Genomic DNA, 18,217 nt, shown 5'->3' on the forward strand with positions numbered 1-18,217 from the left:
ATCATACAAAGACCTCTTCCTTGTGAGAAGTGAACAAGAGTGGCATGACAAAGTGATGGCAGCAATAGAAGATACTGAAACAGCACTGAAACGGGCCAATGAACTGAAGAAAGCATACTTAGAGTGTAAAGAGGTTGACGAGAGCTATGCTAGATTTGCTGCTTTATTTACAGACGAGAAGGAACCGAGTGAAGGTAACTGTTCTTAAAGAATTCATGAGTAAGAAACTTTCGTATCTTCTTTTTTGCTCACGTGTTCACACACGCGAGCATATGGTTTAGCCATGTCTGTCTGTCTGTGTGTCCGTGTGTCTGTATCCCCATTATCTCAAAAACGGCTGAACGTATTTCAGTCAAATTTGGTAGACATCTTCAGAATTCAAATGGCTAGAACTGAAAAGGTTTTGGTGGGCGTGGCTTGCATATTAATGAAGTTATCACAGTTTTAATTTTGTGATACATGGTTGTCTATGGGAAGCATGATGACCATGGTTTCTGGACATCTCGACCCTAACCAACTCGACCCCAGTCAACTCGATCCGCTACCAACCTAATCCTGGTTAGACCTAATAAGCCTTGCTCCTTCATGCCAAATATCAAAGTCACAGGTATTGCCAATTTTGAGAAGAAGATTTTTAAAGTATTATTTTTCTGATTTTTCTATGACCTTTGACCTCCCCTATACCTATGCAGCTAAGCTATGGCAATGGCTTATTCTGGCCTATGTTAAAGTCCAAGACAGCCAGCGTCTATTGGACAATGGCCAGTAGGGGACCAAATTGCTCTCCACAATTTTGGGGATTCCACTTGACCTTTGACCTTGGCATCTTCCTGCAACTCATTTATTATGTGCGTTTCTAATTCTGAGCTAGCCAATAGAGCTGGAGGTCTGACTTTTGGTATATAGGGATAACTTAGCAATGCAAAATTTGACAAAATGTCATGTGATCTCGATGACCTTTGACCTCAAATATACATATATGGCCATAACTCAGTAACCACAAGTGCTACACCCTTCATATTTAGTATGATGGGAGACCTTATGACATCACATCCTGTACCTCATTAATTATGCGCATATCTAATTCTGAGCCAGCCAATAGAGCTAGAGGTCTGATTTTTGGTATATAGGGATAACTTAGCAATACCATTTTTTTGACAAAATGTCATGTGACCCCAATGACCTTTGACCTCAAATATACATATATGGCCATAACTAAGTAACCACAAGTGCTACACCCTTCATATTTGGTATGATGGGAGACCTTATGACATCACATCCTGTACCTCATTAATTATGCGCATATCTAATTATGAGCCAGCCAATAGAGCTAGAGGTCTGATTTTGGTATATAGGGATAACTTAGCAATACCATTTTTTTGACAAAATGTCATGTGACCCCGATGACCTTTGACCTCAAATATACATATATGGCCATAACTAAGTAACCACAAGTGCTACACCCTTCATATTTGGTATGATGGGAGACCTTATGACATCACATCCTGTACCTTATTAACTATGCGCATATCTAATTCTGAGCCAGCCAATAGAGCTAGAGGTCTGATTTTTGGTATATAGGTATAACTTAGCAATACAATTTTTTTGACAAAATGTCATGTGATCCCGATGACCTTTGACCTCAAATATACATATATGGCCATAACTAAGTAACCACAAGTGCTACACCCTTCATATTTGGTATGATGGGAGACCTTATGACATCACATCCTGTACCTCATTAATTATGTGCATATCTAATTCTGAGCCAGCCAATAGAGCTAGAGGTCTGATTTTTGGTATATAGGGATAACTTAGCAATACAATTTAACTTGATTTTAGTCATTGAAACTTGCTATATACATCAAAGATACTGTGATATAACATTATTGAAAGTCAAAAGACATTTTTACTTCAGCCAATTCCTTATTTGCATATTAAATGAATTTTCTTACTTAGGGATATTCATCTGAATTGACTTGATCAAAATTGATGTTACTTGCTATGTACATTTCAGACACTGTAATACAATATTATTGAAAGTCATTAAGCATTTTCTCTTCAGCCAATTCCTAATTGCATGTTTAATGAACTTTCCTAATTAGAGATATATATCTGAATTGACTTGACCAAAGTTGACAAAACTTGCTACATATATTGCAGATACCATGATACAACATTATTGACAATCATTAAGCATTTTACTTAAGTCAATTCCTAATTTACATATTTAATGAACTTTGCTTATTAGGGATATATACTGGGATTTACTTGATCAAAGTTGGCAAAACATGACAACATTGATGATTATACCTGGTTAAAACAATATCGAAAGTCATTTCACATTTTCATGTCAGCTAATTTACAATTTGCATATCTAATGAGCTTTCACAGCTCTGCATATATGGCTTGAAGGACTTGGCCAACGGTAATTACACTTGCTATATAAAATGGTGATACAATGACAGCAGTCAAAGAACTTTAATATTTTTATTTCAGCTAATTACATATTTGTATACTTCATGACCTTTGAAAATTAATCGGCGGTGATTATTGTTCATTATGTTGATCATAATACTTTCAATGAAGTTGCAAACATGTGGCAAAGGTTCAAATTTACACATAACTGTATGAAACACGTGAGCATTTTCAGTTCATATCTGGTTAGTGTATGCACTGCCATAGCTGTAACTACATTTGAAGGACAGCGATATCGATAACTGACTAGTTATTGTAATTTCATGAGCAAGGGTACTTGCATGTTATTATTAACACTGCTTTTACTGAAAATTATGACTTTGTTATTATTGTCCCTTTTCAATTATGACTTTGTTACTATTGTCCCTTTTCAATTATGACTTTGTTATTATTGTCCCTTTCAAGTATACCTGTTGTGTAGACTATATATTATAATCAATGTATATTCACTTCAATGTATTTGCAATTCAAATTGCATACAATATACCTGGTCACATTTAAACAACATATTAAGAATATATGTAAATAAATATTCATCATTTCAAGTGACTGGCAAAGCAGCGGTAAAAGCTATTTTTGCACCAATTCTTTTCTCAGAGTTAATGTCGAGTTTCAAGTGTTAGAATCAAGATATGTAGTTCAAATTTTCAGGATAACTCCCTTAGTTAATACTTTCTCCAATAAAAATATAAAAATTGTATATTTGTAGCCATAATTTTGAAATATGACACCAATCAATATTAAAATGTAATTTTTCATATTTTTTACATATTTGAATTTAATAATAATTGGATAGTATTAATATTACCAAATTAGTTATAATATGTTGACACTATTAATTGTACGCCAGGATTTGTAAATAAAATTTGTTTTTATTATTTTACATGGGTTTACATATCAAAAAATTATTAAAAATTATTTCAAATTTCAAAATGTGATTTTCAAAAAGTACTTCAAATACAAATCTTATCTGTAACCTTGTTAATAGGCTGTAAAAATCTCATGTCCATATCATTTCAAAGGTTGGATTAAATTTGTATAAAATTATGTAGGAAAACTGTTATTCTGTCAAAAATGTTGAAAACAAGCCATATTTGCACCCCTCTTTTGAAGTCACAGAGCAGTCTTATTCCACAGAGATGTTGACTACTTTTATGTTTAATAGTTTTATTGAAGTTTATAAATGACTCTCTAGCCTGCGTTCACAAAAACTGGTTGGGGGCTGGAGGAATTCAGGGGATTCGGAAATTTTGGGGGTAGTAGGGGGGGGACTTGAAAATTTTGCTCTGCCTGTAGGGGGGACTTGAAAATTTTTGGTTCCCCTTTACGTTTTACATTTTCCAATTCCAAGTTTTTGTAGGTAATTCAATGAAAAATGAATACCATTTTTATGTTATCGAAATGTTGTAATGTTAGTAATAATTTAATAAAATCTTGAACCATTTTGTCACATTTCATGACTTTTATCTCGAAAAAATCTAAACGTGTGATTTGTCGTAAAAACGAGCCAAGTAACAGGGCAGAAGCTGCAACTGTTAATGATTTTTGCAATATTTCTATGCAATATAACAACTACAGTTTCTTGCTGTCTCCCTACAGCATGCTCAAACACACAGTATTAAGTTTGTCGACAAAGCCTGTATATATAAATATAAATATGTAATTGGTGATAATGTAATTGGAGTCCAGACTGACAGTCAGTTGTCATTGATACAAATGCATGGTACACATACATAGTCTGTGGTATCAAGCTGAATACTAGACAATTCAACGTGCTGTAGGGAGTAGAACAAGAACACAGTTGTAAACTGAACAAAAATATTGTCAAAATAATCAAAGTTAATACAGCTTCTACCTATGAGTAGTGTAACTATCATTAATGCTCTGCTACTGCAGTGTCACTGTCACTGCATACCTGAACAGTGATAGAGATAGCTCTAATTCTGATGTACTACCTGAACAGTGATAGAGATAGCTCTAATTCTGATGTACATGGTAGTTGAAGAATTTTAAGAGTTTGGGTCAAATGACGCTCATGACAGTGAAACATATTTGTACACAAGATCAAGCCAGAGACCAACACATGGAAGAACACATAGAAATTTTTGCTTCCAGTATTGTCAATTTTGAGTAGCATCTAATTCATGTATGTCTTGTAGTTTTGAAACAAATTTTTGGTTGGTCACTGTGCAATATGGCAATTAGTTAGAATTTCACAATTTGCCTACTCTCTCATGATTGTCATTTTGTGTGTGTTCTTCAGCAGGAGCAATTGACCTGGCCAGAGTTTGATTAACTCAAGTTGGCTTTTAGACAAATAAATCTAAAAATTCACTGATGCATTTAAAGAACTTGCCTTTGGAATATGACTATAGAAAGTGCTAATACAGGTAGTGTTGAACACCTGTGAGCAGAACGGCGCAATACATGTATATTTTTCTGCGCTCACATCCTTTACAAATATGCGGGCCTGTGATAGTTGGGGGACTTGAAAAATTTTAACCATATAGAGGGGTGCATTTGGGGATCTGAAAAAAATAAGATTTCAATCGAGACTCCTCCAGCCCCCCTAATCGTTATTTGTGAACGCAGCCTAATCTGAGTTGGTTTGTTTCCCATTGATTTGCCAGATTCTACATGACTCAGTTAATATGAACAAAAATAAACTGAACAATGTAAACAGATTTTTAAAAACTCCCTCAACTGAACCGTACAAAAGACAATATGCAATTTCTTTTATTCAGATATTATAATCAGAGTAAATTTATTATTGTGACTAAACAGTAATTTCTTTGTGTCAACTAGACCTTGCTGTCACCATTGAACTGAACACACAACCATGGAAACAGCGCTTGAAAGAGCTAAGAGAACAACGAGAAATGGTGTCAAGGCAACGACCAGATGATCAGACTACACTTGATGCACTGACACAGGCTATGCAGGAAGTAAATGAAAGTCTCCTGAGGTGCAAACAAGCCTTAAAGAGAAAAGCTGATCAGGTGATAGAAGATGAGAGTGAGCAGCTGAAGAGACTCTGCTGTGATGCAAATGTTGGAGTGCATCAGGCGAAAAAGGTCGCAAAGGGATCTCTTGGAATGTTGCTTAACTTCCTCAGTATTTTAGGTCTTTACAGATTCAAGTCAAGTGTTCAGACTGGGAGATTTGCTGAGTTATACGAACCATGGTTGATAACAGATGAGATGAGAGAGATAGCTGCTAAAGTGAACTTACCTCTGAAACTACAGGTCACATATGACAAGAAGAAGTTTGATGAACTTGACGCTTTCTTTGTTAAACGTGAGTTTCTGCACATTTGTCTAAGTTTTATTGAGATAAACATTAAGTTCAGTCACAATTTGCTAATCTTCATTAACATATAAATCCAGCATGTTAAAATATGACCAACCACTGATGACACAATTACATGATTCGACGTTTTTTCTTTGTACGACAGGGGGCGGAAGCATATCTGACTCCATGAGGCATAGTGATGGTGGAAAGGAATACAGATTTGTAAATCAACCCCAGTCAAGCCTCCTGGTAAGGTATCTTTACATGGCAACACAATAAAATAGAGAACTACATATAACTTAAGCAATACAAATTAAGTAGTGATCGTAATGCAGGCAATATAGGTAGTGCCTTCAAAATATTTGACCGAATGCCAAACATTAAACAGTTATTATTACGAAAAAAGAATCATGATAGTTGAGGGGTATGGAGAATTTTGACGTTATATTTATTGAAATCTGCTTCTCTTCAGGTGGAACAACAATCTCCACCCTTCAAGAAAGCAAACACTGACATTGAGGAGAAGATTCCACTAGGTAATGTTATTTACACCACTATGCTACTTCTTTCGCCCTTATCATTGGTGCAGTCTTCTATAAGGTAACATTTCACCAAACATAGTTATCTGAATGTACCTTATGAAGTACAGGGTCAACCTTGCACTGATTTGGAATGATATAGAATTTCATCATAGAAACGGGAAACATCCCGTCAGTATTTGAATGGTTCACATAGGTACCATTTCTGCTAGTTTTGATTTTAAAGAATTACCAAATACTGACTCAACTGCAGCATGCAGTAGATGCCACACTACAAAATGCTGCCTCACATTCACTTTATTTCCTGTAATAGAAGTCATTTTGACAACATAGTACTTTTTCCATTTCAGTTAATTCCTTCTCGGAATCACTACGTTGCAGTTGTTTACATTATATTAATATGTGTATATTTTCATTTGGCTGATCAATCAGTGTTTGATTTTCCATTGTGTAATTTTGCAGCCAGGAGACTGGTACTTTTCAAACACGAGCCGGTACTGCAGAGTCAGCGACTGACAACTCAGTGCTTGCCAAAAATTCTAAATATTGGTAACTCGGCAGACATCAAACACATAACTTCTGATGTCATTCAAGCACCAGTGGAAATAACAGAAAGGATCCGGCTTATCCTGTCAGCTAAGCAGGAGATACTTTCTTTGTTTGGAATTAGGGCATTTCTGGTCACTGACAGTGAAGATGGGGAACTGCCAACAGAAGGTAAAGTGATATCTTAAGGTTCCACTTTTGTACTCCTTAACCAAGTTATGGATTGGCAGTACAAGAACATGGGAGTTGTCCACAACATGATAAAGTGACCTTGGTGGCCACTTCCTGTACAACAAAGGCAGCAATACATGGAGCTAAATTTGATGACTTTAAGTAGCTTTGTCTTGATTCCTTATCAAAGTTTATTTGAAAGACCATGCTGGCTTACTAGAAAATGTAAGTGATAGTCCATTTTCATAACTATTCTTCTTTTGTCCGGTCTCTGAAATATATTAAATGTCCAAGTATTTGGCTCATAAATTGCAATATTGGATGTTCATGCTCAGTATACACTTTTTCACTGATGGTACATTTTTGCTAAGCATGATGTCAGTCGTAAAGAAGAACAAGAGGGATTCTTGTTACGGCTAAGCAGTATTCTGATTACATATACATCATGATTTGATAATTTGGTTAACGTTCTGTAAAATCACACAATGAAGGTATAACGTACTACATCGTTGTTGAAGAGTGCTGTTTCTAGGATATCGTTATCTTTCCATATATTATCAAGCTTATATACAGTAGTTAAGACTTTTAATATGAGTACTAGAAGAACATGAAGAGTATCAATTTGAAAGAAATAGAACAGAATGAAAAAAGTGTGGACATATTTGTAAGGTATAATTTTTTGAGTTTTTTCTTTCCTCTGAATTTTGATATTTACTCTTCACAATAATTAATTTATAATATAATGTTTTACTTCTTTAACAGCCCTAGGAGCACAGTTTGAAATACATGGCACTACAGTTTCAGCAATATCAACTACACATAGAAGTTTACTTGTTAGAGGCTTATTGCTGTTTGATATCAGTCACTCAAAAGTTGGTAGCTATAGTGATTTGTACTTTCTAGATTTAGAAGAAATATGCACACACAGAGATAGGCAAACTCAAGATCTGAAAGCTAAGCCAGATAAAGAGAGAGAAGGAAAAGTCGCAGAAAGAACAGCATAAGAAAACACTGAAGGAGTTAGATAAAGCTATTAAGGAAGTGAAGTATCTGAAAGATGAGTTAGATAACACTTTGAAGGAAAGGAATGAGGTAGAAAAGCAATGGGAAAAAGCTGAGCAAGAAGCCAAGCTTTTTAAAACTCAGCTAGATCAAGTGAAAGAAGGAAAGTCAGTGTCAGATAAACTGAGTCAGGAAAGACTTGAAGAGTTAGATAAGGTTGAGAAAATAGCATCAGAGAAAGTCATTGAAATAACATCTCTTAAAAAGAAAATACAGAATCTAGAAACAAAACTTGCTCAAAGCAGTGATTTAATGACAAAAATGCGGGCACAACTGTCAAATGCAGAAACAGAACTTGGTCAAAGCAAGGATCTAGTGACTAAGATGCAGGCAAAACTGTCAGATGCAGAAAATAAGGCTTTAGAAAGTGACACACTGAGAGATCAATTAGACAAAACAAAGAAAGAAGTTGCACAACTGATAGACCAGTTAGAGATAGCTGTACAGAAAAAAGATGAAATACAAGAGGAGCTTGACAGAGAGAGGAAAGGGACAAGTCTACCACAGGCTGCAGGTACAGAGACAAGTAAACTAGAAAAGGATGTGAAAGGTAAACAAACACTGCTTTAATTTCTATAAATAGGGCTTTCCACTCACTTATTCAGTCCAAAAGTGAATTGCATACCAACAACTGTCATCAGAAAGAAAAATTTGAATATTCGATGCAGATGTCAGTTAATTAGGCAAGGGCTCTTACCTCCCATAAAATGTTGTTTATGCCCATGCAACCGACATAATTTTCAAAATTTCCTTTCAGTGTAATGATATGCGTAAATGCCTTTAGAAGTAGTGTTCACCTCATACTGATGTCAACAGGTAAATGAAAATACATCAACAAACAACTTTGTTGATCAAATGAACCATTAAAGTTTGCAAAATGAGGATATATTCTTAATAAAGCAATCTGAAGGAGACATGTAAGTAGGGGAAAACATGGACGGTGATTAATTCATTAGCTTACAGCTACATGTATGCATTCAATTGCAGAAGACAGTGATTCTGGTGGTGTGTTCAGCAGACTTAGAAAGTTTGTCACTGGAGATTCAGGTAAATATATCATTAATTATCATTTCCCTCTTTCAAGAAACTAATGTCTACGACTTATCAACCTGCAAATATTTTTATTGGCATATATGTTCCTTGAAATAACAGTGTTTGTTTGACAGTTTAATTGATAAAACATGATAGTTAGGTCAAGATATTAAACTATGAAAATTAGAAATTAGCCAACGTGAAAATGATGAATGTCTTCACTGTTCCATTTTCACATCATTAAATACACATTTACACAAAGTACATGGCCAGCACTGAGATACAATTAGTCAAAAGAATAGCTGTTGCAAATGTCTTGTAAAATACATAAAGTTAGGCAAATGATTTCTTTAAGAAGCTACACAAGTTATAAATTAACCCATCAAAATCACATCAGAATTCTGTAACTATATCTTGAATACACAAAACATAATTCTTTTGTTGGATCAATTGCATCTAACGCAGGACCAAAGCCGATTGGAACCAAAGCTATTTTGGTAAGAAATTGAAGCTTGATGAGAGACATGGAGGTGAGTGTATGAAGAATCCAATATGTCATGAATCAAGGTGCTGTTGTCGTCACGCTGCACTTTCGTTGGGAAGTCCCCTTGTTACATCTACGGCCAAGTTGGTAAGCACTACAGGCGCTTAACATCGCTGATATGTGCCGTTAAAATTTGAGAAAAAGGCTGTTGCAGTCCGTCGCATTGACAAGCTTACCAGAGAGTGACACAGAGACATAACCTGTACAGTTATATTGGAACACGGTCATCACTTTTCCCAAGTGCATACTGTTTGCAGAACTCGGCAAACACTTTCATAGACATGCTCCCCATCATCTGTAATGTGCTCAAACCCCACTGCAATTACAGAACCTTGGATCTTCAGTAGCTGTCACATCTATGAGGCTGCTTCAATTTTGCTTCGAGCGAAGCTGTCTTCAGCCATTTTGAAAAATTTCTGCCATCGCAGGGTTTGTGGGTTATATTTAATGTTTATCGACAATCACAGCGCACAATCACAGCACAGCGTGACGACAACTGTGCTTGTAGCTTTTCTCTTGATGTTTAAAGTTATTTGGGTTGATTCATCTCATATGATGCATAGCCAATGTTTTAATAACAATCTAATTATTTCAGCCATCATCGTATTAGTTTATGAAAACCTAATACCAGTACTCCATCATACATTATATATCAAACATTAGGGTTTGCATTTTATGTTTACCAGGACAAAAACTCACAAACATCAAATGATTTAGATTTTTATTTCATATACTTTCTTACCACCAACCACGCATTTTCTCTGCTTTGTATATATTGATGGGCTATTTATTGTGTAAAAAGATGATGAAAGTAAAAAATACAGTAGTTGGTCACCAGACTATATTTGCACATAAAGATCTATAAAGCAAGCCTATAACGTGGATTTGTCATTTGAGCTACTTGATTTATTCATGATGTTTATACTTGGAACCTTAAAAGAGAATATCAATTTTCATATCCTACTGGATACTGATCTTGTAGCATGCAAATATCATTTTACAGTGACTGTCTTAAGAAGAGAAATTGCCTAGCTACATTGCAACGTTACCCACACCAACACTCACATACACTGGTCTTGGACAAAACCAAGACAGCTTGACAGTTAAAAAGTCAAAGAGCAATAAATGCAGAGACTGATGCTTTGTGATATTAACCGGATTGCCCTAGAGATGAGTCAAATATAGATTTTGACATTTTTACTGATTATTGATTTTGACACTTTCATACTAACTGTGTAAGTTAGCAATTTTTGCTTAATCCAGAAACATCAAACATTACATTTGTGGCACCACTACCGGTACACACTTATAAATAACAATTCCTGGGGATTTTTTGTTCGGTGGACTAAAGTGGGCATTTCCATTACGCCAATATGTATACATGCTGCCCATGGGGTTGGTATTTCAGCAACTTGGTATACAAGATATGAACTGAAAATGCTCACGTGTTTCATTATATATTGCAGTTATGTGTAAATTTATGCAAATTATAAATTACATGAAATGAAAATGTGAAATGAATTTCGATATTGTTTTAACCTGATATACTGGTAATCATCAATGTACATAGCATGTTTTGCCAACTTTGATCAAGTGAATCACAGTATATATCCGTAATTAGAAAAGATCATTGAAAATGCAAATTAGGAATTGCCTGGAGAAAAAATGCTTAATGACTTTCAATAATGTTGTATCATAGTATCTTTAATGTATGTTCATCAACTTTGGTCCAGTCCATTCAGATATATATCCCTAATTAGCAAAGTTCATTAGATATGTAACTTAGGAATTGGCTGAAGTAAAAATGCTTCATGATTTTCAATAATGTTGTGTCATAGTGTCTTCAATATACGTAGCAAGTTTTGTCAACTTTGGTCAAGTCAATTCAGATATATATCCCTAATTAGGAAAGTTCATTAAATATGCAAATTCGGAATTGGCTGAAGTAAAAATGCTTAATGACTTTCAAGAATGTTGTATCATAGTAGCTTCAATACATGTAGCAAGTTTCATCAACTTTGGTCCAGTCAATTCAAATATATATCAATCAATTCAAATATATTCCTAATAAGCAAAGTTCATTAAATATGCAAATTAGGAATCAGGTGAAGTTAAAATGCTTAATGACTTTCAATAATGTTAAATCATAGTATCTTCAATATACACACCCAATTTGGTCAATTTTGATCAAGTCAAATCAGATATATATCCCTAATTAGGAAAGTTCATTAAATTTGCAAATTAGCAACTATCTTTCATGTCACCCTTAATGGTTCCCACTGCTAGTATATCTTGGTGTGATCAACATTTTTAGTAAATCTCATCAAATTGTGTGCAGTCGTTTTTAATGTATATCAGTTTTTTCTAAAATCATTAATTATGCAAATGAGCAAAAAGTGTGCAAGCCACACCCACCATAAACTAATCAGTTCTTGTCATTTGCTAACTGAATATATGTACCAGATTCGATTCTGATCTGATCAGCCATTTTGAGATAAAAGACAGCCAGACTGATAGAGAGACAGAGACAGACAGACAGACAGACAGACAGACATCGCTGCGACGTGAGCAAAAAATGGGGGTATCAATCAAGTGTAAACCAAGGTCTAAAATGGGGTTGATATTTGAGTGCCACACAAGAACAGATTCAGCCATCTGTTACCGTCTTGCTATCAGGGTTCTGAGCTGCACTAAATAACCATGATATCTTTTTCTGTGGGGGAACCATTAGAGAGATCCCCTGGTTTAGCCAGAGTAAATATCGACAGACTGTAACTGCAGATAACTGATTGTTTTCAGAAGCTGGACCAAAATTTGGCGAGGGTGAAAGGCATTTTCTTTCACCAAAATTTTTAGTATTTCATGATGTTTTTTGAAATCATGGTTTGGCTAGCAACAACATCGCCCTAAATGTTATATAGAGGTAGGCTTTACCGGTAACTCGGTCATGCAAATACTTGCTTTTTACTCTATGTTTTGCAAATTTTGACGCCTGGCCCATGACTTTTGACCTTGGCCAAAGGTCATAAATGTCTAAAATGGAGTCCTAAAATAATGAGATTTTAGGTCTAAAGTGGGCCCTGGGTTATATACCGCCGCACACCCCTACCACTTCTCTGAACAAGTGCCACCCCGTCCTATACAGTGCATCATGGGAGAGTTGGTAGCATTAAATAACATAATGATGTTCACTACATTGCCTTAATATTACATCTACAGTATGGCATTAATTGACACTCACCCTTTCCACTAGCTGGAATTCCTATGGGAAGGCCAGCTGTGGTTACTGTTGCGGCACTCCTTTACCTTCTTCAATACACCTCAGTCTTTGTTAAATATGTCATTAGTCAGTGATATGATTGATTCTAAAGTCCTGGTCTCAACTGGTGGTCTGTCTAAAGGACTGGGAACAAATTAATTATTTTATTTATTTATTTTCATTTTTGTAATTCAATCCATCATCCAATAGGCAATTATTACAGGAAGAGGTACCCATAACCCACTACCTGATGGAGCAATAGAAATAAAGTGCCTTGCTCCAGGGCATAACACTGTGTTAGAGTCTCGAACTCACCATCCTCTGACAGTGAGTCTGTTACTCTGGATTTACCGGGTCTCCAGCTCATCATCCTCTGAGGGTGAGACCGGTACCCTAACAACTGGCCCATGGTGCCTCTCAAATTTCCTTTGTTGTCAGACACAAGAGACAATTTAAATTCCTACCCTGGATAAAAAGCAGATGAATCTGATTAAATTAACAATTAATTAAAGTGAACAATTTCACGGAAATTAAATAACACCAGAGAACACTGAAATACAACAATGATTATTAACAGAATTCATACAGTATATTTATTACACTTACAAAGCACCTGCTCCTTGGTACACTCAATCAATAAAGTTTTAGTTACTGTAGTCACTCATTACATACACCTTTATTAATATTCTCTGTTGAAACACAAGACAACACAACGTGAGTCTGTTTATGATGAAAGTTGATTTGATTTGCCAAATTACATATTACACTTGATGATCATTTAAATCAGATAAAGGTAAAATTTCTGCTAGACTAGCAATACGTAGTCACTATAAGCTTCCGGGTAAAATAAAACATGCAGGTATCTATCTTAAAGTACTTTCAACCATTGGCGGTGTGAAACAGCATCAATAAAGTAAAACATTTAATGTTTAAAATGACTGTATTTGCTAGAGTTTGCATGACTGAATGCCATGCAATTTCATATATCATGTACATGTGTGTGCATTTATGCAATGTATATTTATGCATGAAATACTCTGTGTGTGTGTGAGAGAGAGAGAGAGAGAGAGAGAGAGAGAGAGAGAGAGAGAGAGAGAGAGAGAGAGAGAGAGGAGAGAGAGAGAGAGAGAGAACGGGGGTGGGTGGGGGGGGACTGTGTTGATCGGTACAGATGTATGTTCAGCTGTGGAGGATCAAAATGAGGGTTAATTGTTGAATATCTCTGAATTCCGATTCATTACCACAAAGTTTCTGCAGAATTTGGGGTATTCAGTGGCCCTAAAATCCCAAAAGAATTATATTACAGTCACAACAACTATTACCTTTCTAGTTCCTGGAGGTACCTGTGACAGATTATATTCCAAGTAGGTGTTAATGCTTGGTGTCTGTCATATTCAGTACCAAGTTTTCCAGTGACTGGATTTTTCACAGAAAAATTGAAGGAGCAGGCTCTTGACTGTCACTTTAGTTTCTGCAAGTAGACTCTTGGCTTCATCCCTGTCCCTACTCTCACCAGTTTCACTTTCAATTTTTCCAACAAACTATCAATACAATAAACACAAAACACAGTGGCGCATGTAACATGTACAAAACACAATAATGACAGTGATCATCTTAATTACTGATGATAATGTACTTGTGGATCAGAAGATCTATAACATAGATGTAACAAACTTTAATTCAACTGATTTGCCCTCTTGGATTTAGGACATTTAGTTGAATGTATCTTAAATTCAAAAAATGCATCTGCCATTTTTAGCTCACGTGTGTAACACGTGGGCTATTGTCATAGCGATGTCTGTCTGTCTGTCCGTGTGTGTGTGTGTGTTAGTGTGTGTGTGTGTGTGTGTGTCTGTCTGTCTGTTTACACGATAACTCAAAAACGCCTGAACGGATTCAAGTCAGATTTGGTACACAGGTACTATATGCTACTTGCAAGAACTGATTAGATTTTGGTTAGTGTTGCTTGCATATTAATGAAGTTATGCAATATCGTTTTTTTCCGTACAATGGTTTCCCTATGGGGACGGTAATGACAGTGTAGACATATATCAAGAAATACTGCACAAAATTTCATGAAACTTTTCACAGATGACAATCTCAGAACATTATCATGATACTGTGAGTGTCATGTCAATTACCTTCTCATTTGCATATTTAATGAACTTTTGTTATTAGTGAGATAACTCTGAAATTCCTGCACTAAACTTGATTATACTTGCAACAAATATTTATCTGCTATATATCTAATTATACTTAGAAGCATTTGACAGTGTCAAGTAATAAATAGGTCATTTGCATATTTTATGAAGTTTTGTAATTAGTCATAAACTCCGATATAACTTCACAAAATAAGATGAAATCTGCTGCAGATACTGATCCGACTGATATCTAATTGTAGTGCAAAGCATTCATTTAGTGTGAACTTAATTAAGGGTTCATTTGCATATTTAATGAACTTTGTAATTAGATATATAACTCTATAATTACGGCACCCAAGTCTTTGAAATTGGGTACAGATATTGTTTTGATTAATATCTAATTGTACTGAGAAGCATTTGGCAGTGTCAAGTTAACAAATAGGTCATTTGCATATTTTATGAAGTTTTGTAATTAGTGATATAACTCCAAAATAACTGCACCAAATGTTATGAAATCTGCTGCAGATACTGATCCGACAGATATCTAATTGTGGTGTAGAGCATTTACTTGTGGGAAGTTATTTAAGGGTTTATTTGCATATTTAATATTGTTCTGTGAAGGGTACTACTATTAATGAACCTTTTGTAAAACACGTGAGCATATTCAGTTCATATCTTGTTTCAGCCTGTCCTGCTCCTTTGACAATGATTCCAGAACCAGGAGGGATTGTGGGATCTGCTCTGTACTGTCTTTAGAATATTGTTTGCTCTCCTCCATACAGCCTGCAGTTGAGTTTATTTGTTTGATAGCTCACCTTTTCCACTCAACACCTTCCTGTCAGCTTCCACATACTGTGCTCTGCTTCTTTTCATTGTGGAGGATGCAGCCCTGCTCTTTATCTTAGGGTTAGAGGTATTTCATAAGAAATGGCTGGTTGTAGAGAACTAAAAAGATAATGAAATCACACCCAGTGACCTAAAATTTCTGACACCCCACACAGTACAGATTTCAATGCAAATAAATTGACAATGTGAGAACAAGTGTTACACACAATATCACTACATTAATATAGAAATTATAAATTACTGCCAATGATACATAAAGATCATACTTACATCGGGTCTGCTTTTGTTTTAAAGCCCAATAGCTGTGAATGTATAATAAACTGATCTCAAAATAACAGTTTTCCAAGAGTTTTCTTTGAATAAGACCCATTAAAGACTGAAAAAGTGAATAACACCGTCATAAGTGTCGAAAGTTACATGTAAATTCATACGTGTTAACATCAATTTACATTTCCTGCAATTTTCAAAAACCAATAATATGACAGAGAAATTAAAGATTACAACAACAAAATGTTGGCCATCATGTGTTGTGTATTCAAGTAAATGGCATCATGCTTGTTCATTGTATGATCACGATATGTATCTGCAGGAAATACTGATTTTTTTGTACTTTTCCGTGAGGGTGCCATTTTATGAGGGCGGCACCCGTTTATTAATATTTAACGTGTTATTAAAGTGTAGGCATGGTCCAAATCAGCCAGCAGTGATACCTTTTTTCATTTACATGAACCAACTTTGGTTTGAAAATAAAATCATGAAAATAATGCATAATTCGCAGCTATTGGGGCTTTAAATCGCACAGGTGCTCTTAATCCTGTCGTCATCTGTCAGGTCCAACTTTCTTTTCACACACTTTGTTGTCAGATCACCAAAGCCTTGGGTCTGTTCAATATCATGCATGACAAGCAATATTTGAACAGCTTTATGTGGGAATATAGTTCTCTCTTTACAATTGGAGCAGTTGAGATTAATGGGAGCTGTTTTTCTGGTTGTTGCAGTGATGGTTGGCATGCATAATAGTGTTCTACACAGATTAATATGGGGGCAGTCTGAATTAGACAATGTATGCTTAGCATGGTTCTTTAACTCATTAAGTTGAACAACTGCCGTGCAATAGACATTTTGAAATCACTCAGTATGTTCATGAGGTGTACTGGTATAGGCAAAATACTTGCTGCTGAGATGTTTTGCCTGCAGATGGGACATGTTGGTGAGCTTTGTACCTAATGTGAAATGATGGAGAAAAAGCATATGATGACCCTCAAAGATAAGCTGTTCAGGTTCATTGAAAACTTCAATACATACAAGGCACTCTAAAGGAAAATCTCTCCATGGGGACCAAAGGTTTTCAATGATTTCACAGCTTTCATTTGGATTTCCCTCTCCAGACTGTCCACTGAATTCCTGTCTGCAGAGTGGTTGATTGCAGAGATATTTGCTGTACATCATTTTCAGCAGCCCTAGGGCAAGCAGTACCTGTACATGGCAATCTCTGTTTACAAGACTTTCTCCCTCTCATAGTACCTGACAGAACTCTACACTCATATGTTCTCAGATGTTTGCACCACTTTACAGACAAAGTTGCCGCTATTAAACATCATCCCATTGTCCTTTTACATTTGTGACAGAAGTTAGTTTGGTAGGTGGCACTGCAGCTACGGAAATTGTCAATTCCAAAGTAAACAAGAAAATCCTTGTGAAAATTGGCACATTTATAGATGTGAGACAATCCCCCAGATGAGCTAATTTCATCCCCACAAAGACAGCTATTCAAAACTTCGCATTAAAAAATATTAATGTGTAAACAATCAATTGTTGCCATGGAGTAACCAAGGCCGAGAATTCGAAAGACTGACTGCGGTTGGATGCAAACACTGTTTGAACTTTCACTCAATGAACAAACTTCAGGTTGGATGCAAACACCGTTTGAACTTTCACTCAATGAACAAACGTCACAGTAAAATTATGTTGGATATCAGGAAAAGCGTTTTTAATGATAAAACGTCACCTCAAAATACATACCATCACAAAAAATATTGCATTACATCCGGGTCCTGATTTGTATTTGGCAAACAGAAACCGTTGAAATTTTAGAATGATAGTTCAGAAATATAGACGTTTGGCGACTAAACCTTTGCATGTCGAAGTGTACAAAAGTTTACAAATTCAAGACGATCATCTTTGTCTTCAGCTCTACTTCTATATTTTGTAGAATAGGGAAAAAAGACAGCCATTCCGGAAGAATCTGAAATGACAGATACATTACTCCCGTTCAGTGTTTCTGATAATTGCATTAATGTATGAGAAC

At 35.6% G+C, this 18,217-nt stretch overlaps 1 protein-coding gene across 1 annotated transcript; it reads left to right on the forward strand.

Moving 5' to 3' along the window:
- Nucleotides 1-55: 55 nt before the first annotated feature.
- LOC139125213 (early endosome antigen 1-like) lies at nucleotides 56-9,651 on the forward strand. Its single transcript, XM_070691313.1, has 9 exons — nucleotides 56-194; nucleotides 5,284-5,775; nucleotides 5,933-6,018; nucleotides 6,242-6,305; nucleotides 6,771-7,025; nucleotides 7,788-7,897; nucleotides 7,995-8,637; nucleotides 9,075-9,134; nucleotides 9,585-9,651. The coding sequence occupies exons 1-9, from the start codon at nucleotides 56-58 to the stop codon at nucleotides 9,626-9,628; spliced, it is 1,893 nt and encodes a 630-aa protein (XP_070547414.1). The 3' UTR covers nucleotides 9,629-9,651.
- The last annotated feature ends 8,566 nt before the right edge of the window (nucleotides 9,652-18,217 follow it).

The sequence above is a fragment of the Ptychodera flava genome, assembly GCF_041260155.1.
Source record: "Ptychodera flava strain L36383 chromosome 3 unlocalized genomic scaffold, AS_Pfla_20210202 Scaffold_25__1_contigs__length_14229661_pilon, whole genome shotgun sequence".
Classification (NCBI taxonomy): Eukaryota; Metazoa; Hemichordata; class Enteropneusta; family Ptychoderidae; genus Ptychodera; species Ptychodera flava.

Excerpts from the sequence above, each read along its gene's own strand:
- LOC139125213 (XM_070691313.1), top strand. The coding sequence starts at position 56 with ATGGCAGCAATAGAAGATACTGAAACAGCACTGAAACGGGCCAATGAA. Across the intron at positions 195-5,283 it reads CGAGAAGGAACCGAGTGAAG|ACCTTGCTGTCACCATTGAA; the intron begins GTAACTGTTCTT and ends TGTGTCAACTAG. Across the intron at positions 8,638-9,074 it reads ACTAGAAAAGGATGTGAAAG|AAGACAGTGATTCTGGTGGT; the intron begins GTAAACAAACAC and ends ATTCAATTGCAG.